Source organism: Ambystoma mexicanum, chromosome 7q (genome assembly GCF_040938575.1).
Source record: "Ambystoma mexicanum isolate Mex_15411 chromosome 7q, UKY_AmexF1_1, whole genome shotgun sequence".
NCBI lineage: Eukaryota > Metazoa > Chordata > Amphibia > Caudata > Ambystomatidae > Ambystoma > Ambystoma mexicanum.
The window spans coordinates 751,956,715-751,980,204 of NC_090941.1; the positions used below are offsets into that span (position 1 = coordinate 751,956,715).

The 23,490-nt window shown below is 44.9% G+C and overlaps 1 protein-coding gene across 1 annotated transcript in view; it reads right to left on the bottom strand.

Annotated features, from left to right (window-relative positions):
- The window catches only part of ACAT1 (acetyl-CoA acetyltransferase 1), a 330,010-nt gene that overhangs the window by 98,286 nt on the left and 208,234 nt on the right, over nucleotides 1-23,490 (bottom strand). Inside the window, exon 8 of the mRNA XM_069640458.1 lies at nucleotides 1,057-1,152. Coding sequence (XP_069496559.1) covers nucleotides 1,057-1,152 — 96 coding nt within the window. The remainder of the gene's footprint in view (nucleotides 1-1,056; nucleotides 1,153-23,490) is intronic.

Below are 23,490 nucleotides of genomic sequence, written 5' to 3' on the forward strand. Positions count from 1 at the left end.
AGCAATTGTTCAGGTATTCTTTGTACCACATTTCATGGCTTGCCCTCTTCCTAATCTTCCTTTTTCTACAATGGATAGCTTACTTCCTGGCAGCATCTAGTCGAGCAGCTCTGTTCGGGGCAGTTCTGAGGGGTTTTCAGCACAAAGGAAAAGCATATTGGAAAGGATGGCCCAGTGCTGGCCTCTGAAATGTGGCGACTATGCACTTTGAAATTTGAATTGCCAGCAGGGTCAACACATCTTTTGATTCTTCAACGTTGATAAACTCACTGCCAGTAAAGTGGAGTAATAATAATAGCTATTATAGCACTTGTAAGCAGGAATAATCCAGCATGAAGGGCTATGCAAGACGGATTTTCTTACATCAATAACAACTTAACGTTTATGCAAGTAACTCCTTTTCAGAATCTGGAAATTAGACTTTTCACTAAACACATCAACTGAAAGTCATACTTACCTAGCATCGGTATGACAGGTGCCCTACAGCATGAAGATTGGAAGTTATGAATAAAGGGATATGCGCTTTAGATACTGCAATTCAGCTACATGGAATCTATCCTTGTGCACAATCATAAGTCACCGGACAAGCAGAAAAACAAGCTATAAATGCATACAAAGGAGACACACGCATGATAAAACGTAAACTCAATAAGTATCAGAGGAAACATTCAAGGGCTCTTTATTTACAATGTAATAAAAGGGAAATGGATTGTAAACACAAAACAGTAGTACACTGCAGATAACATTTCAACCAAAACCCTGACTGAACAACTCGCCCATTTTACTGCAAATCAAATGCTCAGGCTACAACAGCAACAAGACATGCTTGAAAAGTCCCTTTGCCAGATAAAATGGATCAACATCGCTTCACTTCATTTACTTCAGTTAAAACGCACTAAACACATCAGTTAAAATGAGGACGGGACCAAAAGACGGAATTATATTGTTGGTGTCAAACAGTGGATCACAGGTGCCTGATGGATCTGAACAGGGCCATGAAGAGTTAAAGTAGCAGGTGCGACTTATTGAACGCTATTTTCACTTCTTAATACTTACCGTTTTCTTTTTGAAAAACAGTTTTCAGCTTTGGCACTTTGCTGAAATCAACCCGCTTGTATTCCTCATCTTCTTGCACAATTTGATCAGGTTTCCCTGTAGCATAAAAAACAGGGTCAATTAGCATATATTCACTTCAAGGTTTGGCTGCAGTTATCCGTCAAAAGATGACCCGATTTAAAACAGGATTCACAGAGTTCCTATAAACTTTCGGGTGAGGGTCGGGGGGGCGGTATTATCAATTTTAAGAACAGCAAATTCAGCGTCAGCTAACAAAACATGTCACATTGTGTCGTTCCAATAAACGCATTATAGCCTTATAGACAGAGGGTCTGGCCTAGTCATTATTACATAAGGACCAGGCCCCAAATTTTGGCCAGAGGCAAAGCCGAGGACCATTAGATGGGGGAAAGGTCTTCATCTCAAGTGATAAAGACCCCCGCACCCCTGAAGGTCAATGAGGTTATCAGCACATGATGGTAATAGCAATATAGCTTTGGGAGTTGCAGTCATGAAGAAAACCCATTATGTTAATACTGAGTAATGTAAATGCACAAACCGTGTTATTTAAATTTAAATAATATTAACATTTAATTTACTAACAAGGTGATCTTACTAGGGTAAGCATTTTAATTGTAAACTGTTGAACTGAAAAGTTTTAGCAGAAGCATAAATTAGGTGTAATGTAAAAAGTAATGCTTTCTCTTTATGAAAGAAAAAGCAGGACGCACATTGGCGTCATGCCCCCTCCTTGATCAGACATCATCCCTGTCAAGTAGGGGGTCCAGCAAGGCCCTGTCCCATCTCCTTTTCAACGTATATGTTGGAGCCCTTAGACAGCCCCTTAGCAAACAACGTACATTTCCACCAATATGCAAATGACACAAAATACTTCCAAATCTCAACTCCTGCACAACTTCACACCCTCAATACCAGTCTGTGCAACCTTACCAACTGGATGGCCACCCACTTCCTCAAATGCACAGAATCCCTCATCTGCCCCTCCAAGGCACAAACCCAACCTCACCCCCTGTATGCAAGAGGGACAACCCACACATTCCTCTCCACACCTGTCAAATCCCTTAGCTTTACCATTGACCCCCACCTGTCCTTCACAAACCACAAATCCGCTGTCACCAAAACATTCAATCTACACCTCATCCGCAAAATCAGATATATCCTTCCTCCTGAACACTTCTGCACCGCAGACCAAGCACTGGCTTTATCCAAGCTGGACCATGGAAATGCTCGCCTCACTGGACTCCTCCACAACACCCTTACCCCTTGCCCCCACAAGCCATACAAAACACAGCAGCCAGCCTAATCCTGCACCTACCCAAACATTCACACATATACCCCCACTGTTTCCCAGCTCCACTGGCTACCCATACCTCAGAAATGCTTTCAAAAAGGACTCTACATTGTATTCAAAGTCATCCACCTCAAAACCCCATCTTACCTTCATGACAAACTCAAACCCATCACCCACACAAATACCAGACAAACTAGCCAACACCTTCTACACATTCCACTTTGCAAACTCCCATGCACACAAAAACAAGCATTTACGCACTGGGCACACAGGGCATAGAACACCTACCTCTTCAAATATGCACTGCATCCTCCCATGACCACTTTCAGAAAGAGCCTCAAAATATACCTGTTTCCCACACAACCCTGCCCTCCACCACAGCCTTGTCTAGCCTAATCTTCCTAGCCTTTCCTGAAAACATGTAACTTTTTTTGTCAACTCCCCGCCTTTTCAAACTTTGCACTATGTAAGGTGCCCCAAACCCTTGGTAGGGCCAGGGCTAAACAAAGATTCAAATAAAATACATAAAAATAATTATGTTTTAGCTTTCACTGGTGTGTTAAACAGCAATGTCTTGTTCAAAGGCATCTTGCTGGGACATGGAATTCTGTTTGCTGAATACAGCCAAACACAGTTTCCTGGTCTGCTTCCGAAGTCAAAATGCTTGAAAAAACGAAATATCAGCAGTTATTGACTGCATTGCGAACATTCAGATTGGCTGAAAGGAAGTCAATAACTTCCACATGCTAATAAAATATGCTTATTTTAACAATCTTTCTACTTATGATATACGATTTCTGGCCATCCATTACCTGTACAAATGGGCTGAAAAACCATGGGAATTTTATGGCCCCTTTTCCTGATGCTCTTAACACAATTTCCTGGACCTCTTGAACAATTTCCATCATGGTTTGGTCACTGCACGGTGATCAAAATGGAGCTTACTCCCAGGATTGCCATGATTTTCAAGCCCTCCCAATAAAAGGTACCACTTAATAAAAAATAAAAAAAAATAGCAAACCACAATATGGAATTTTTTTGGGCAAGATAAACCACCTAGATTGTCCAGGAAAACTTTAATGCGCTCAAAACAGGGAGAAATAGCAATACAGAATATCTACAATTACCTGCTCGCAGCACAGAAGGAAGGAATTGGAGCAGTTAGACGTTAAGATTCCCTTAACCTGCACTTCAAGATGGCCGCCGGAGGGAGAAGGATGTAAGGGGTGAAGCGTTGTTCACAGTGGCCGACAAACCAGCATTACAATTGAGCAAAACACCATCAATTGTGCAGAAGAACTTAGTGAGACCGCCCCCCAGTTTGACAGTGCACGTTGATCGTGCGAGAACCCGAACGGCAGAAGGTAGATCCTGCAGTGAAGCTCCTGGAAACCCAGGCATGTCCGAAGTGCAGCATGCCAACATAAAGGCGCCTTTGCCCCCTACAAGCGAGCTCAGTGCTAGACAATGGGAGACAGCACCTACACCAGGAGTGCAGGAGGCAGAGATAATTTACCGTACTGTGGTGGAGCCTCGGGTTCCAGCTGCAGGACATGGACAAAGGGCAAGCCCAGAGGAGCATGAGGAGAGCAGCCTCAGCTGGAAATAGGGACAAGAATAGGTTTAGCACCGAGTGCTACAAGGCAAGGCTAGTGGACGATCCCACAGGAGCAACTGAAGAGTGCTTTGACGAGGCATCCCCCACTGGCAGGAGGGTGCAGCTACACCAGAGGAGTGAGACCCCAAGAGAAGTAGAGAGGTAAAGGGGTCACCATGGGCACGTCACCTCAAATAAAACTGCGGGAGGGGAGCTGGGGGGGGGGGGGTTTGGGGGAGTCCCCTGTGACTATTGTGGAGGAGGGGGGAGTATTAACCCACTTAACCCCTTCGGCTTCAGGCTAAATAACGTGGGCGAGGAGGTGCAAAATTAGGACGCCACAAAGTCCTCTGACGATAAAGAGCCCCACTTCTTCCCCTTGCGATGGCTGCGGGGAGCACAGATGCTGCCATAGGGGCTTGATGTCCAAAGGCAAGGAGAAAGCATTGGCGGTCCAGCAAAAACCTCCCCAGAGTAAAGTAGCAGGGGGCACATCAAGGTACTAGGGGCAAGAAATGCAACAACGAAGCACATAGGACCAGGACGCATCACAAGAGGCGGAACAAGTGGATCTAGACATGGCAGTCCACAAAGAATTTCTGCAACAGTGCTTCACGGAATTCCAAGACATCTTATGGAAACGTTCCAGACTCAATTTGCCCTGATGAAAACAGAACTGAAACAATCTTAACAAAAAGTTGATGTTGCTAAACTGGAGGAAAGGGTCGACATCACAGAAAGGGCCCTGCAAGACATAGCAGATGACACCAAGAAGAATGACAAACTTCTGCAACATCTCTCCTGCCTATCACAAAACCTTGAACTCCAGTGCGAAGATCTGGAGAACCACTCAAGGAGATCAAATATCTAGATCAAAAATCTGCCAGACCCAGTGGAGGATAAAGACCTAAAGAAAATGATACAACAACTCTTCATGGACCTATTAGTACAATTGGCAGTATCCACCGGGTGGGCCCCCCAAAAGGAGTGATCCAGGAGCTTTGCTGCGGGATGTGTTGGTGGCAGTGACCTCATACGCCCAGAAGTAACAGGTCGGTCAGCAGAGCCCATACAAGTCAATAGGACGAAGGTTCAATTGTATCAAGATCTGGCTCAGAGTACTGTGCAGAAAAGAGCAATGGGACCGGTAGTTAGATCTCTCGCTCAAGAAAACGGTGGACCTTTCCTTTGGCCTGCTATTCTCCTGGGAGGGCCACCAGCATACGTTCACGACGTGCAACGAATGGGCAAACATCTTGCACCTACAGGAGGAGCAGGGTGAGAGCCAGGAGGGAAATACAAAAAGTGAGCAGCACAGAAGTAAACCTTGAGAGACGGCACATAAACAAGGACGGCGAAGGCTGTGGAGTGAGGCTCTTCCATGTGCTTGTTCCATCAACCTCCATTGGTTTCCTGTGTGGGGTACTGGCGAAGCTGGAGGGGTTCGCGCATGTGTAAACAATTTTGGCAGGGGAGTTTAACTTGGCGTGGGTACCGCATGTCAAGGCGCAGTTGAGGGCTGTGAAGCAGAGGATGAGGCGCTGGAGTTGCACAAGGATTGGAGAGGGTTCAGAAACGAGGCAAAGCGATTTACGTGATACTCCCATTTCCATTCCTCTCTACCTAGCATACACTACATTTTAGCGTCCACTAGACTTATGGGAAGAGTAACAGAAGTTTATCACAGATCTATAGCCCTGTCGGACCATGCTTCACCAATGCTAGAATTAGACCTGTCAAGAAGCGTAGGGGGTCTTTGAAGATGGGGGTTCCTGTTGGATCCGGTTCTTGCAGAGACCATTGGGACAAAATGGACATGTATTTTGCAGAAAATGCGCACCAGGAGATGGCTTTAGATTCAGTGTGGGATGCATTCCCTATGGGGAGAATTAGTAGCAATGAAGGCTACTCAGGATAGGCTGAGACAGCAGATGGTAAAGGATTGGGAGAGTCTGTAGGCAGAGGTGCAGCAAAATATTGCAGGTCGCTCGACCAAAGCACTGCAGAGAGCACTTTAACAGCCAGGTTAAGGTAGAATTGCTGCGTACCAAGCATGCAGAGAAAGTGTTACGCTCACCTGGTATCCACGGGGATGCCACCCTGCCCTGGTTGGATGATTTGCACTCTCGAACCCGATCCCGGTCCTTTAGTAAGGCCTCTGGTTAAAGATAGGTCTGCAATATAGGAGAGCTGGATTCAATACCAGATTGTCTGTTTTCCCACCTCCCTTGGCCTCAACTCCTTCCTTCCCCTTGGGCCCTCTCCTCACCTTAATATTGTAAAAGGTGGATTCTCCGTCCTGCTCCTCGTGGCAGGGGCGCGTCGATGTGGGGGGGCGAGCAGCAACCAAGTTACGTCATTGGTGCAAGCCCCCCTGTGGGAATCCAGGCCTGCTGCGACTCCGTAGGTTTGCTGCTTTACAGTCTTTATATGCATTTCTTATGTTCCTCTTAGTTCGAATAATGTCTTGCTTCTTTCCTTTTAGGTATGAAAAGGTATTTTGGTGTTGTCATGCAGTTTGAAGATGAGCATAGGCCGGTAGGCGAAAGCGCGGTGTGCGCGATGCTGTCCGGTGAATAATGCGATGTGCGGCACTGTTTCGCTTTTTATATTGCTAACCTGTGTCTTTTCTCTCCTTGTAGGCTGCGATGTTCCTCGCCGAGTGCCGTAATGTTCCAGCAATGATACTGACCAGGAGATTACTTACCAGGTAAGAATTGTGTAGCTTTCTTCATTCAGGAGGAAACGCTTACTAATGCCGTTTTTCTTTCTCCTCTTTCCAGGTTATGGTATTCCAGGATGCCTGCGTTGCCGGATGATGGAGTTCGTACCTTCAGGTGAGTTGAACTGAAGTCAGCGATGGATTGAAGACAGGATACTGTGCCAGCTAAGTTTCGTAATGTTCTTTCTCTATCTGCAGGTCCTTGGTTTCAGGTAAACTGGCATCAAAGAACTGGACACTGAGTGTTACGCTGCCCACAGCAGAAAAATGCAAAGCATGTTCTGCTGTTTGGGTTCGGTTTAAATAGTCTCAGGTAAAGTAGTCCAGGTAAAGTAGTCCCAGGCCTGCCACACCCAAAAGACTAGACCGCATAGCCCAAGGCGCCAGGACTGACTCCAAGAGGGTCTTGGATGAAGTTTTAAGGCCTTTGACCTGGCCCGAACTGGAAGGCTTACTTGCCAGTGAGGGCCAGGGGCAAGGGTCATGACAGAAAGCCTCATTATATATGAAACAGCGATACTATGTAGGGGCAAATAAGTCAGACTGGTTGCTCGCAAGACAACTCAAAAGTATGACAGCGGCCTAGACAGTCCTCAGGTTGACCATTCAGGAAAGCACCTTTGTGACAGTGAGTGCCACTGTCCTTAAGGTATTCGAGGATTATTATGCAGAGCTGTACTCCTTGGGGAATCCAGAAGGGGACAAATAGGGGCTATTTATTGGTATGGTTCCACTCCCAAAAGTTAACAGTGTAGAAGGGGAGAACTTTGAAAGGGAAATACAGGAAAGCGAAGGAGCAGAGGCGATCAAAGCTCTTCCCTTGAACAAGTCCCCTGGGCCAGATAGCTGTCCAGCATGTTTTTATAAAAAATGTAAGCAGCATCTAATCCTGTGGCTGACCAAATTATTTAACTCCTTCAGGACCAAGGAGAGGATCACGGCAACCATGGATGAGGCAAAAGTAGTGGTCTTCCCTAAAACAAAGGATCTGGCACTCCCAGGGTCAATTAATATTGATGCCAAGATTTAAACTAAAATATTAGCTAACAGGCTTTCGGTAGTGCGGCCTAAACTTGTGGGGCCAGACCAATCAGGGTTTATACTGGGGAGGAAAACCCAGGACAATATCGGTAGGGTTGGTCAACCAATTAAGAAATGATATGTATGATAGGTTATTTATAATGCACTTAATAGCCAGAGGTTTCCAAGCGCAGACCCGGGAATCGAACCTGTGTTGCTCCATGTCGTCTTGCTTCCAGGGCGAGCATGTTGCCGCTGAGCTATCCTCCCGGACAAATCTGCTATATACGCAAGAGCCGGCTCTTCTCGTCTCAATGGATCCAGAGAAAACATTAAACTGGGTAGTCCCATTTTCTGTCTTAGAAGCTATGGGGTTTGGGCCAGGGTTTTTCCAGATGGTACAGGCAAATTATTACACCCCATCAATTCGGGTCTCCATTTATGGGGAAATATCATGACTGCAAGCAAGGGTGTGCGTTATCGCCACTATTGTAAGCCATGTATCTGATCTGTAGTGACATGCTTAGTTTGGCTAACAAAGGATCCAAAGTGATACCAATGGCAGGGGAGGAACACAAAATCAAGAAGTTTGCAGATGACATGTCATTGACTATTATGGAGCCTGATAGCTTGCTTCCCGGTGCCAATAAATGACCGAGGCATTTGGGGAGGTGGGCGGATTAAAAATGAATATGCAGATGTTGGAAATGGTAACCTAATCGTCCACCCAGATCAGCTGGAGCGCACCCGGTCTCAAACACAGTTTAAGTTGGCAGAGCGAGGAATCTCCGATTTAGGAGTAACCATAACCAAATTCTAGGTGACGCAATATGGGGATAATTACCCGTAACTGCTACAGAAAGTTAAGGCTGATCTACTAAAATGGTGCCCTCCCCATATCATGCCTGGGGAGGATAAATGCAGTGAAGATGATCATACTTCTGAGGGTTCTGTATTATTTTCAGGCGCTCACCAGATCATTTTTTAGATCTCTGAACAAGATGGTGTCAGCGTTTCTGTGGCAGATCAAGCCTATGGCAGGCATCGTCTATGAACATGTTGACTGCCCCAAAAAAATAGGGGAGGAATGAGGCTGCCACACTTCCACAACTATCATGAGATGGCTCAGCTACGGGTGGTGAAAGAATGGTTGTCGGGAGACACAGAAAATCTGGCCACGGCAGGACAGAGCAGTGGCAGGGACTCCCCTGGCAGGGGTTTTATGGCTTGGAAAACCACATAGTTCTATAACAAGAAAAGGCCAACACGATGAGATGCAAGGTCGTACCATTAAACAGACCTTGAGCATGTGTGTGGCGCTAGCTATTCTTGATGCAGGACATCGAAATGCTGACGGAAGATAAAGAATACAATTAGCCCACTCCAATTCAAAAATATAAATTTTCAATTTTTATTATAAACAATGCAAACATATGACCTAAAAGCTTGCTCATATGTAAAGTGCAAATCAAAAAGTAACTTGTGCCTACTAAAACAAACAATTAAAACAATTAATCCAAACAATAGAAAAATAAATATAATACAATACATATACAAACTACAATACATATACACAACTATAGACTGGTTGTACTTTCATTAATTTCCACAACTTCAGTCCAACTGACTAATCGTACCACTCTCCATACAAGTAGGTGTGCCAATTATAACACAACAGGTTTCATTCCCACATCAAGGATTTGATTATCAGGAGTTTCTTCTGGGGATTTTTGTCTTCTTCGCAGTTATCACTATGACCCACTTGAATAATTGGCTAGCATGTCAGTAGGTCACTAAACTACAATGCTCAGTAGATTAACATCACTCATAATGCTGATTTCCACAGGTGATATACTTCGCTGGAGAGCATTGCTACCTGGAATAATGTTTCTTATTAATAGCCGCAGTAGGCTCACAAGAGTAATTTCTTCATATATTCCGGACCTGTTTTTTTTAACTTGGTGTTTAACGCGGGCAGTTGCACACCTACATGTTCCCTACGCATAAGCGTTCGGAAAGTCTGCCGGCGGCAAGACCCGGTGACTATAGAAACGTTGCTACGATGGCCAACTAGATGAAACTGGACCTTAATGTGAGGATTGATCATTAGACAAATATCTACGAGTGCAACTTCCCGCGTTAAAAACACCAAGTTAAGACACTGTTACGGCCCTGGAACTCTCCACAAACCCAGCCCCATTTATGCCCTTATTTTACAAACTGGATTTCTCCCCGGGGTTAGTGCACAGATCTTTCAAGAAATGGTGGATGGAAGGATGCATACAATTCAGGGAGATGATTCACGGGCAAGACATTGTGTCGTTTGAAGCCTGTAAGAAGCTAGTAGGGATGGGCGATCGGCTCTCCTATTATCATGAAATGGGGCATTGGCTGTCCGACCCACGTATTAAGGCTGCAGTGGGGAGGCAACTGACCCGTTTAAGAAATTTTTAATGACGCAGTCAGGGTCTAAAAAACTTTTCTCGTCCCTCTATAGAATACTCTAGGATGGAGGGGTACCAGTGCAGTGGCGCTACATGAGATGGGCGGACTTGGTGGGCAAGGAGGTCTCACAAGATAAGTGGGAGTACTTATGGGGTAACATACCTAAACTGATGTGCACTATTCAGCTTAGGGAAACGTGGCATAAAATGCTGCTACAATGGCATTACACTCGCAGAGAATGCATGCCATGTACCCAAAAACAGCGCTGGGGGTTGTAAAGCTAGGGGTGACTGGCCCGTATATGGGAGTGCCCAGTTATAAAACCATTTTGGGAAGGGGTGCTAACCCAGATGGAGGAAATATTTCCTGGGGGCAAGGAAGCGAGGATGGAAGTGTGGACATGTGGAATCCAGAGGTGGTATGGTATCCTTCACTAAAAAGCGACTGAGGGAATATATGGTTTTGCTTTAAGTGCAAACAGAGGCAGGCCACGACAGAGGCCGGGTGGCTCCAAAAATATGGACATCCAGCAGGATTGAGGACTGATGCGAACATATCGTAAAAGTGACTTTCAGATGCAACGGTGCCCACATTGTCTGAGAATTTTGGACATTGCGATTGGTCCTGGCTTACCTTATGTATACAATGATGTTGTTCTTGTAGTCCTCCGCGGGCGGGCGAGGGTCTATGACTTAGCAAAATCAATAAAAACAATTAAAAGAAAACTGCCTTAACCTCTCTCCTATGTGGTTGTCCCCTAAACAGCAGCCATCTAATCTCTCAATGAGATCCCTTACCTCGGTCAGCCTTTTCTATTGAGACATAGCTGTCTGGATATTTGGGCTGTCCACAAATCCTTCCCCCACCAACTTCAGTTTTTGGGAACCCTAATTTTACACCAGACATGAAAGAACGAACCTTCGTTAGGTGGCGAGATTGAGGGCTGCTCATAACTTGGGCCATTTATCTGAAGAAGCAACTCCGTTTGTTTATTTAGTATGGCGCGCAAAACCCAGAGGTAACAGGGTGCAACAGAGCAGGAAGGTAGGATTACATAAAAACTTAGTTGCAGGATAAGGCACACATGAAAAGGAGCATAGCATTACATTGCGTGGAATGTGCAGATATACATATAGTTAATAGATTGCTTACATATTTAGTACTGTGCATAGAGACAGTCCATTAAACCATGCAAACTTTTTCTCTTTCGGAATGGATAGATCCAATGCCTTATTAGGAAGTCCCAACCAAGGCCCTGATTCATGAATTATTTGCGCCGAAAAAAAAAAAAAAAAACTGAATTTGTGTGCCATTCTGCCCGCAAATCCCTGTTTAACGAATGGGGATTTGCGGGCAGAATGGCGCACAAATCCAGTTTTTTTTCGGCGCAAATACATGCATCAGGGCCCAAATATCACGAAAGAAGGTAGTAGGGAACAGATATTCTGAGAAGTTAATCTCCTTCAACCCCTCGATAGATAAGATCTCCAATATATAAAAAATGCTACTCAATACCACTGCAGACGATAAATTGACCTACACTACTCACTGGGAAGAATTAGAACGCACCATCCCATCTTTCTCGTAGGAGATTATGTGGAAAACTGCTGCTACATCATCTATGTGCGCAACAACATCTATGTGCGCAACAATTACTGAATACCTAAAAAAAAAAAAAATCCGGGGGTTGTTTCACCCGACAGTCTTCACAAAATGTATATGCTATCCTCCCCTTTGAGAGGGTGATCCATGGCCTATATATGGTGCCACTGCTCTAAGATTTAGCCCCTTTGGGACGCAATCACTAGCCTAATACATAAAATGGTCGGCATACACTTACCTCTAAATACATTTGTGCTTCTTTTGGAAGACCTAGATGATCAAGAAATGTTTACATTGATAGCCAAACATTCGAAACTAGCTAGTCGTATGCCAACAGCAGCACAATTAACTAGAGCCCAAAGCTGGAGGGTGAAAGTTAACGCTCTATTGCATATGTGGTGAGCCAGCCTTTGGTACGTGTGCCCCATGGAGAAGATAACGGCTGCACATTCTGATGCATACTAATCACAAATCAATTTAGGATCCATTTATCTCCTATGTCAATGCTGAACACCACAAACAGATAATCCATCACCAATCCATCACCAATGGAAATGGCTCTTTATTTTGAAAGGCAACATAGGGCGAATGTACACACCACACACAGATAATCCATCACCAATCCATCACCAATGGAAATGGCTCTTTATTTTGAAAGGCAACATAGGGCGAATGTACAAATACTGTTCAAAGGTTGGACATTTACAGTCTGAAGCCATGCTGCATCCCAGCATGGACACAGTTGAAACTGATTGCAAGTAAAAGTATCAAATTAAGTCAATCAGGAAATAGATAACCGGACACTATTTTGTTTTATATATAGAATCGATTTCAATGAGCTGCCTCCTTTGTATATTCTTATTTTTGATGTAACCACTTAAAAAAAAAAAGAAAAAGCAATAACCAATAAAAATATATTTAAAAAACAAAATGAAAATACCTAGAAGCCATGGCTAGAAGAAATTCGAGAATAGGGTGGCTGGTGAAACATACTATCAACATAGTGGAGATGGTTTTATATATTCATTAGTAACTTGGAACTTCGATGCACACCTGTAAATCACTTAATATATTGGTTTAGCACATATAGCCAACTGGACATCTGCAACCTCTACATATGGCCCATATCAAAGTCGTCACATCAGAACACTTTGTATTAAAGGATTTATTTTTATTTTCAGCGGTGCATCTGCATAAGAACATCAGAGATGAGGGCTCCAACTTTAGTGCCAATCAATGAAACGGCGTGTAATTATGCAAATGTATTCTTGACCTAATCCTGAATGGTTTTGCAAATTTTTGTGAGATTCTATGAAGAGGGGGCAAAATTAGATGGGGGTCACAAAATATTGTAAAGGCATATAAATGTGGTGTCATTTGATGAATCTGCACAACATTCGGCAAAACGATTTTGGATCTAGATATAAATGGTTTTCTAAAGTTTGGTGGGACTTTCTCAAGAGGTGGCAAAATTAGAGGCGAGGTCTCAAAAAGTTTAGATGGCTTATAACTTTGTTGCCATTTGACAAATGTGGACAAATGTTGAGAAAGATTAGAGCCAACCTTCAACGTTTGTGTAAAGACTGAATGGATTTTGTCAAATGGGGCTAAGTTATATAACTATTGTACGTACATACATTTTGACACTTGAAAAAATAAACCATGGGCGGATTTCAAGCAAACCCGTGTAAGGAGCATTGGCAAGGACATTAAAGCATGGTTTTGCAAATGTGCCCGTATTTTATTTTTTGACAAGTGTCATAATGTAGGTACAAAAAATAGTCATACCTTTGGTGACTGAGGTATAGCCTGTGGGCGTGGGCAGTAGCCCGATTGTCTGGGTCATGGCATAAGGTCATGACGCGGACATTCTGGCTATTGGCAATGACCGCAAGGGACAGAAAATGGTGTTAAAGTGGCCATGTCCACCTGGGATCGGCTGTGTGGTAAAATTATTTGAAAGTAGGATAGGTTTGAATGTGCTTGTGGTAATATAGTCATAGGATTCTGCAGGCTGCCATAGAAAGGGAAGAGTGGCTCTGTACGGAGAACCGCCTTCCCTTTCCTTGGTGGCCATCTTGGAAAAGGATTGCCCTTCCTACAGCAGGATGCCACAGGCGTCACGCTGTAGGAAGAAAAATCTATCTTTAGTACCCCAGGTTCCCGCTTTGTTCATTTCACTTTGGTATCTTAATCCTTTGGTACAGTCCCAAAAGTGGTAAAGAACTGCCACACCCATGATTCGCCCTGGGTGCTAGAGGTAGGCACGTCCTCTACCTCATCTTCTTGGTCCTCGTCATTGTCTTTTGAAGTACTGCGCTTTTTCTGTTATGTAGGTCCTCCAGCTGGTGGTGGTGGCTCTTGGGGAGGAGGGAGGGCAATAGCTGATGCAATTTCTTAAGAGAAATAGCAGTTTTACTAATATTGTTCCATGTATGTGCTTTGCACTAGATTGTTAATGGATAATGAGTAAGTATAGGTGTAGGAGCTTGCAAGGGTACCTTTTGTGCTTGGAAGTTCCTAGATCAGTCAAAAAATACAGTTCCAAAAAGCATGGACCCGATCATGAAGTGCGGACGACCTTTGCAGACACGTCATCAGGCTGCGTGCGAGCGCATGGCACTGTCCGGAAGGTCTGATCTCAGGCGTTTGCTGATGTCGACAGATGCAAAAACAGTGGAGAAAGTTGCAAAAAGTGTATAGAAAAGTTAATTATGCTAGGCGGTGGGAAATGGCAGAGTTAAGATGAAACACTGTAAATTGGACAGAATTGTTGCTATATTGGGGTAAGTATGAAATTAGTAAGTTGTAGGGAAATAGCATGCACTGGTAAAAACCCATGAAATTCAGTTAAAAAAAAAACTGTTAAAGGGACGTTATGGTTACAAGTAAAACTGAAAAACCTCAGAAATTCAGGAGTTCAGGAGTTATGGTAAGCTAAGCAACCATAACTTGCGCCACCACCGTGCACTGCTAAGAATAACACCCAGGACATCAAAGAAGACATCACACGTGAAATTAATTTTGATGAAGTCCCTACAACGGGATGTGTTTATAATGTTGGTAACAAGATGTCAGGGGTGATCAGGAGACCTATCGTGAACTACTTAATGTATTAAAGAATGTACTCATCTAAACATTGTATTTGAATGTTGTTTATACAGGAACCTAATCATATATAAACATAGTGAATGGCTGCAGCATGCATCATAGAAGTACAATATTATCTTGTAATTTTGGAAAGTACAATAATGAATGCTACCCTATGCGAGTTTTGAGTAATGTTAAACATGTAATAACTAGCTAACAATTCAAGACACTACACTTTTGCTATTACAAACAATACATATGAAGAACCACAATGCATACAAATCAGGCACATACAGGGAAACTAAAGTAAGGAAGAAATAAACAGCATCATCAGAAAATGTTAACATGTATACAAATTAAATGTGTGTTTGAGGCATGCTTATTTCCCCATGTATATGCACCATCAGCTGAGACTAAACCATATGGACCATACTTTAAGAACATATAGAATTCCCCCATTAGCCCGTTGGGCCCAGGGGCTTTGGAGGTTGGCAAACTCTTTATTGCTTGAAGGATTTCCTCAAGCGTGATGGGATCATATAAGGGCTCCCGTAGGTCTCTCTCCACCCAGTACAGCTCAGTGTCTTTAAGATAATTGCTTATGATCTCAGTGTCAGTAGAATGTCTGGTGCTATAGAGCTCTTGGAAGAAGGCGCGAAACACCTCAACTATATCTTCCTCCCTGTGCATTAATTTTCCTTGCGGGGACCTGATTCTCTCAACTTTTGTTGGCTTCCCAACTGCTGCGATTAGACGCACTAGGAGGGCTCCGGGTCTTTGACCCTCGCCGTATTGTCAGATTTTTTGTCTGTGTCCTAGGAACTTTAGTTCGCGTTCTGCTAATGATCTAAAGTGCAGAAGTTCTTGCTTGAGTTCTGCTTGGGAACCGTTTCCATTTGGAGTAAGTTGTTGACTTTCTAGGGACTTCAGCCAGTTTTCGCTGGTAGTCAGTTCGCGGCGTATCCGTTTTAGTATACTATTTTCTTTTGCCATGCACACTCCTCTTACGAAGCATTTTAGCGATTCCCAGATCGTGCCTGCTGAGTCTACTGTTCCCAAGTTGATTTCAAGGAAGGTGGTGATTTCTTCTCGAAGCTCCACTGCAAACAACTGGTCCGCAAATGCTCCAGGTTTGAGCCTCCATTGGGGTGGCCTTGGCCTGGTGTCCAGGGGGCTGCACTCGAGGGTCACTGTGGCGTGGTCCGAGAGGAATTTTGGGAGAATTTGGAATAAGCCCCATTGCCACTTGCTCTGTAAGGAGACGGGGAGATAGTCTATGTGTGAGCTCATATTGTGGACGCCTGAGTGGAAGGTATAGTCTCGATCTTCCCAGTTCTGGTGTCTCCAAGTCATATGTTTTGCAAATTTCCCACTCTTGTAGGCTGGCTTCGGATGGATGTGTCGTTGCTAACTGAGATTTATCTCTGTGTGTCTAGGTGAGTGTTCAGATCTCCTACTCAGATTATAGTTGGACTGTCCAAGTTTGCTCGATGGGAGAACAACCAATCGAAGTTGTTTGTACTGTGTGTTAGGTGCGTATGAGTTCAAATATACCACCTCCTCGCCCGGTGTGACTACGTACACCAGGAGCGCTCTACTCTCTGCATCTTTTTCAGTTTTTATCAGACGGAAACATAACGCAGGATGGATGAGGATCGACACTCCTCTAGCATAGGACGAATAGGAGGAGAAATACCGATGTAATCCCCAGTTTCGCGCCCGAAGAATTTCGCTGTGAGGGAGAAGGTGGGTCTCCTGGATCATTGCCACCTCCACTTTGTGGCGTCTGAGGAATTGAAGAATTGACCTCATTTTGGCAGGATGATTGCCGCCTCTAATATTCCATGATGCTACCTTGAACGGACTGGTGGTTCATTCGTTTAAAACCCGCAGGGACTCTGAAGAGGTGAGTTCTTGTGGCTGGTGCCCCGGGGAGCGGTGCAACGGAGGTGCACTTGGAGTATGTTCCAGTTCTGATGGGGTCTGGTGTGACATTTGGGACAACATGGTGTCGGGAGACTGACGAGTGGCGCGTCTTAACACTAACACAGAAACTTTCCTTTACACAGACAACTCCCAACTTGTCCGTTAGGAACCCCCCCCCCCTACCCCGACTTGGAAGAAAAAAAACTTTGCTACGCATGGGGCGCTGGTGTCCTCCCAAGAGATGGGCACCTACTCCTGATTTCCTTATATTGCCCTGGTGTTACATTCGAATTGGTTTCGGGCAGGCTTCGTGGTTTTACTTCATGGAGTCATTCTTCCTGCCCGTTCTCTTCTTGGTGGCCCAGGAGCGTTACTCACGTTTTTGCATCCTTGTCTGTCAAGAAACAGGGTGGCTTCATCTGGGGAGCTACAAAACTGCCTTTCCTTCGTACTGAATGCACAGTTTCGCAGGGAAGAGCATCAAGTAAATAATCTGGTTATCACTTAAGTCTTCGCTTGACGAGGGCAAAGAACCTTCTTTGGGCTTGTACTGTTGCCAAGAAGTCCGGGTAGAATTGTATCTCATCTCCATTAAAGTGAAGCTTTCCTTTTTCTCTTTCCATTCTCAAGATTGTGTCCCTGTCTTTATAGCTTAGTAGCTTGGCTATAATTGGCCGCGGTGGTGCCCCAGGGATGGGTCTGGTAGCCGGAATCCTGTGGGCCCTCTCCACCACGAATAGCTGTGAAGGTTCAGTGGCTCCGAAGAGTTCCTTGCATATTTTCTCGATATGCTCCTCCATTTTAGTTTGCAGTTGTTGCTGACGCTGACCACTGTTATTGCGCCTAGAGAGTCCTTCCAGATCCTCAATTTTAGCTAGTACAGTTTTCATTTGCCCCTCAAGCATAGAGACTCTTGTGGTCAGAGACATTGCACCGGCATCGAGGTCTGAGACACATTGTTCAATGTTAGCAAGCCTGTCGCTGTGCTTGTCAAGGCGGTGTTGAAGGAGGTCTACCTTAGAGGACAATGTCCATCTTGCTGTCCAAATTGCCTATTGCCTTCAAGTCTATTAATATCTCACGAATGTCTATTGGTTGTGGGTGGTCTTCCTCTGGGCATGTCAGGTTCGATGGGGAGTTCAGGCGACTTTCTGATTTGGGTGCCTTAGGCGCTGGGCCTGCATCAAAGTTGAGTTTACTTTGTGACTTGTCGGTCTTGCCCATTATGACTGTTAGGGATGCTTCACTCGTCCTGAAATGTTTCCCACACTGTTTGGGGAGCACAATGAGGATTCCGAATGAGTCATGTTATACTGTTCTTCAGGATGCGTGGGGTCGCCTGATGTTGCTTTGTTGAGGTGGTTTCTAAATTCCCCCCTGTGCTGCACAGTGTCCCCTTTCTTGTGTGTCCCCATCTTCAGCCTTTTCAGCGGTGCCGGGAGAGGAGGGGGCGAGCCGTGGCGTGGAGATCCCAGATTGGGAGCGTCTTTTCCCCCCCCGTGTGATCTTGCGCGGCATATGCCACCCCGCAGGTGTGTACTCCTATCCCGCTGCGCGTGTGACAAATGAAGTATGTTATGCTGGCTTGGTTCAATTAGGGTTAATGGCTGCCCCAAGGGTCGGTGCTGCCGGCTGTGCGGGGGCTTCATTCAGTGCCACTTCAATTCCTCGTGGAGGGCCTGCCGTGTGTTTGGCCAGTGGATTCGCCCTCTCTATCTTGCACACCCCTAGCCACACAGTCCTTACGTTGGCACTCGTGCAAGTCAAGGCGGCCCTCCTCTAAGTGTTTATGCCTTCATATTTCCTGGGGAGTGAGGGGGTTCCCCGCCAGCTGCTTTTCTTTTATATGCGCTTTGTTTTTGGTTTGCGCTCCCCTTGTCACCCCCGCCGCGTCTCACCTCCTGCTGGGCCCCTTCCGCACTACTCCCGTCACAGTGTCGCGGGAGCTGTTGCTCTCCTTGCAGGGACGTGGCGACTCGTCCGCCGCCTGTCCGGACCCTCTGTCGGAGAGCTTGTATGCATGTGACCTCCCTTGGCAGAGCCCAGCCTCCACAGATGTCCGCGTGGACTGCCATTATTTGCATCTCCGCTCTGGCCTCCTTCCACCAGCCTCCATCCGATCGGTGGTGGTGGTGGTGAATGCCTGGGTCTGCCTCATAACGCGGGTGTACGTTCTGTGTGCCTCGGATGGCCGCAATGGGACACAGAGGAAAGGCCCGCTCTGCCCCGGTGGTCTGCGGCCTGGCTGATAGGTCTGCCACAATGCTTTTTCTTCGAACTTTCAGGCAGAGACGTTATCCAGCTGTTTTAGCAACATGACTGCATGTCAGGGACAGTTTTCAACAGGGATGCCGCGATTTTAACAGGATTAATTCAGGAGCTCGGTGGGAGCTCACAGAGGAGCCGCCATTTTGGTTGGCCCTACCATAATTCGCGCGAGTTGGATTTTGTTTGATCCACATGCTGCCAATGGGAAAACCTGACAGGTTGATTCAGTTCCACAGACAGATGGCAGTAAAACCAATCTTGAATAGTTCATGAAAGAGCAATCTTCATGGGGTAAAAGACTAAACATTTGAGCATGCCACCACATTGCATGGAGTCCGTGCATCAGTGTCCGTAGATAAAACAGGTAAATAATTGAAGCGTTACAAAAGCAACAATAGGAAACATGGTACAGTAGAGTATCTTATGATGTGAGGGGAAAGTATGAGAAATGTATGATCTGATGACATGGAAATATGATGAAGTACCCCAAGAATAGGGCATGTATGCTACGGGATTGGTGTGCTCAACTCGGGATCTGTGGATTCAGCACTCACATTGAGTCAGGCTAAACTATGGTTACTTTGGTAACCATACCTGGAAAATGTGGGCTTGTTACAACCACATTTTTCCCCTTCAATTTATGCTTTTTATTGAATTTTTAAATGTTCATATAGACAGAACGGTACTTTTTATAGGTCTGTAAAAAAAACTACTTACCAGTTACAGTATTTTTGTAGCGCGTTTCTGTTTTAGAGTCCCATGCTTTGCATAAACTGCCATCAAGTGGTTGGGCCAGAGTATATAAACCTATATCGACTTCGATTATGTAAAACTTTGCAAAGAGCAGTTTCACTGCAAAAATGGATAATCCACATTCTCACAAGGTATGCAAATCACCCCTATGCATCTAACAGTATATGCAAGATTTATTTATTCGTTTACTGTACCCCTGCATGTAGCTTGGGTTGCGAGCACAGGACCAATACAAGCAGTCCAAATATTTTTGCTGTAAAGTACTCTTTTTGTGAATTTATTCCAGAATCAAATACTATGATTAGCATAGGGATCAGTATGTCCTCCTGTTTGAGGGCGCGTGATGGGGAGAGACAGCTGTGTCCCACTTGTGAACCTAGTCTATGCAGTAATGCTTTGGGAAAGCATCCAATGAACTGTTGCAGCCCTGCACATCACATAATACATTTGCCAGAAAAGTGTACCTCCTGTTGAATGAGCCCCTGCTTTGCAACTGCCCGTTTGCTCGCTTACTGCTTTCTTGGAGACATTGTACTATCATTCGATACCACTGCCTTGTTTATAGGTATATCCTCTTTGCACAACCATGAATAAAAGCTATGAGAGAGAAACGGAGTATGCAGGTCTACTCCTTTCCAGCTTAGACTGGTACTCCAAAGAATACATTTAACTCACTAATCCAGTGGCTGCTCATCTGTCGATGGATCTGCTGCATCTTATCGTGATTTAACCAGGGCATTGTAAGCTAGTAGGCCTTCCTGCAGAATGGCTTGTGCCTGCGACCTTGCTTCTTCAGGTAGCAACCGCATGAAAAGCTCAATTATTTTGAGTGCTCTGCTGTAGCCAAGAGGGCTGTGAGGTTGGCGCAGTTTATGTACTTGCGCATCTGAATGGGTTATCTTCCAGTCTAGTGTGTGAATTGGTTTACTCGTGCTGCTACTTGGAGCTTCCGAAGCTGAAGCTGGTATTCAACATCTGGCTGTAGGGATCATGGGGTGAGATTTTGCATTACCTCTAGCTCTAAAGTTATGGGGTAATTTAGGACAGGATGGTATTTCCATTTTAAAATTCACATTCTCTTAAAATCAGCAGTGGAGCCAAGAATACCTTGGAGACGAATGGCCGACTGAAGATCTGAAAAAGATTCCTGAAGAGGCAGGGCATCACTTCCTGTATATAGCCGGGTGAGGCCCTGTTTGACTACCTGATCTCAAGACCCGGAGCGGTGCTTCAGTCCTTGGACTAGTGGGACCAACTAGTCTTAATGCATTAGAGGATCCAGCCGTCCTGAGCCTTCGGGTGTCCCTGGACCACCTGATTGACTGACCAGCTCTCTCGTGAGCTACCTCGCCAGAATTCGGGCATTCCCGCAGTTGCACCCAGAGCTTCGGTGGTCGCAAGCTTGTGGTACAAGTAACCATCCCTGTGAATTTCAGAAGCTCAAGCTGAAGGGATCCTGTCCCAGAGAAGCTTCTTCAACAGCAACAGGAAAGACTGGGGTGGCCGTCGCTAAAACTCGTCTTCCCCCATCCTATGAAGTGATCTAAAGGACTGAATCTTGCATTTCTTCATTGCCAGGGGTTGCATCTACACCTGACTGGAAGAATCCTTGCACCCGCAGCTCCTGGGCACCTCACCAGACCCAACGGTAGGAAATACAACCTCCAGCGGTCCCCAGCCGTCTCAAGTCATCTGGGAAAAATCAGTCAGGGGGGTAAGTAAACGCAAGGCATTTGTTCTCCCATGTCCTCCCTAGGATAACATTGGGAACCAATCCCTTTGTATCCTAATCTTCCATTCCACTGCCTTTTGGTCTTCGAACCCGGATAGTATTTTCTGAAAGGTGAAAACACCATTTTCTTACATAGTAAACTTGTTGAATATCTTCTTTGAGCAATCACCAACACAAGTAAAATTAGAACTTACCTACAAAGACTGCATTCTGGGGAGAAGCATTGCAGCTCCTGCAACTTTTGGGCACAAGGCCCCATTCTTCTTAGGAAGCGGACTGCTGAAGTTAGGGAAATTCACTTGTGGCTTGGTTCTATCTGTTATGCATTAATTTACTTACCTCCTGGATTAAGTCATTTAAATGCATTTTAAGAACCTATGGTGAATGTATAAATGTTTATCGAGGATTGTGCGATATCACCTGCTAGTTTCATTTTTTAGTGTGTAAAGGCCTAGAATAAATATTTGCATTTCATACATGTCTAAATGTAATTATTGTGCATTATATTTTGTGGATTCATGGAGCGCCCCACTCACTCTCCCGAGAATAGCCTGGACCGCTCTCCACGTTTACCTCGACTGGGTTTTGGCTAACCTGTCAGAGTTTCCTGTTTACTAGAAACTGGCCTGGTGTACAGATTTAAGGCCACCCTAGTTCTAGTGATCAGTTCAGTTTTAACATTTAGCAACTTGGGGGGGCCCTGGTATACAATTTGAGTTAGAGAAACAATCTGATGGTACAGACTGATTACAAGGACTAAGGAATACTTAACTTTTTGGGGTGGTGTGTATCCGAATAACATTGCTAGTCCGCCTCAAGGAAAGTGGCTGACCACTGGCCAGATCTACTAAGAAATTGTTAAGAGTTGCAAGTCAGTTCAATTGTGCAATGTGTGGCGAAAACATACTGATGAAGTGGGATTTCTTTTAATGGTCACCGGTCCACAATTCTTTTGAGGATAGATACGTGCGGGATACTAACAAGAGCGATATTTGGAGTATTAACTCAGAATACTTAGATCAACTCTTATCCAACCTTAAGTCTACTAATCGTCTAAGTTAAATGATACTGCCCGTGTACCCATGGCGTGCAATGAAAAATAAGATGTTTTCTAAAAACATTGTTTCAGTTGACTAATGGGATTGTTTGGGAGTCTTAAGGTTGCCATCTATAGCTTCTTGAGGTCCTCTGGCTGGGATGTGTGGCAATACTAACCAACTTTGAAAACCAAGTTAAAATTCTGCACAGGCACCATGCGTCAGATTCCAGAGAGGTGAACCAACTGGCTGAGATATGACGATCACCAACCTGGTGTTAAGATGGATTTCTAAAAACTGGCCTGGTGGACAGATTTCCGAAGGCCACCCTGGTTGTAGTGAACCGGGGAACTCTGAAGTTAGCCAAACCCAATCAAGTGGAGAGTGGTACAAGGCTTAGTCTCAGGAGTGAGTGTGGTCAGGAGTCCACAATGAGTCCACACGGTGAAGCACAAAGTAATTCCACTTAGATCAGTAATTACAAAAATACACCATTTATTATAGGCCCAAATCGCATTAGAAAAACGAAACTAGTATTCACACAACACTCATCTATCAAACATATATACAGTCAACTTAGGTTTGTAGAAATCCATACAATAATGTATTCAACACGATGCACGCAAGTAAGCATGCGGTAAGAAAATATAGTTATCAGGAATGATACCCAACTTTATACGTCCAATCTATGTTGAATGAGACCTTGTGCCCAAAAGTCAAAGCTTCTAGGAGAGGGGTCAATGTTACAGGGAAGTAAAATTATTTCCCTATCCTTTAGAACAAATGTTCAAAACGCGATGGAATGAACCAAAGTTTATTCTAAGGTTTATAGGGGAGACAGGAGTGGCTGATTGCATTGCGAATACTCAACCCCCTAAAACCTATTTTCTCAAGTGACTAAGGTCGATTGGGAGTCGCTGGAGGCAGGTT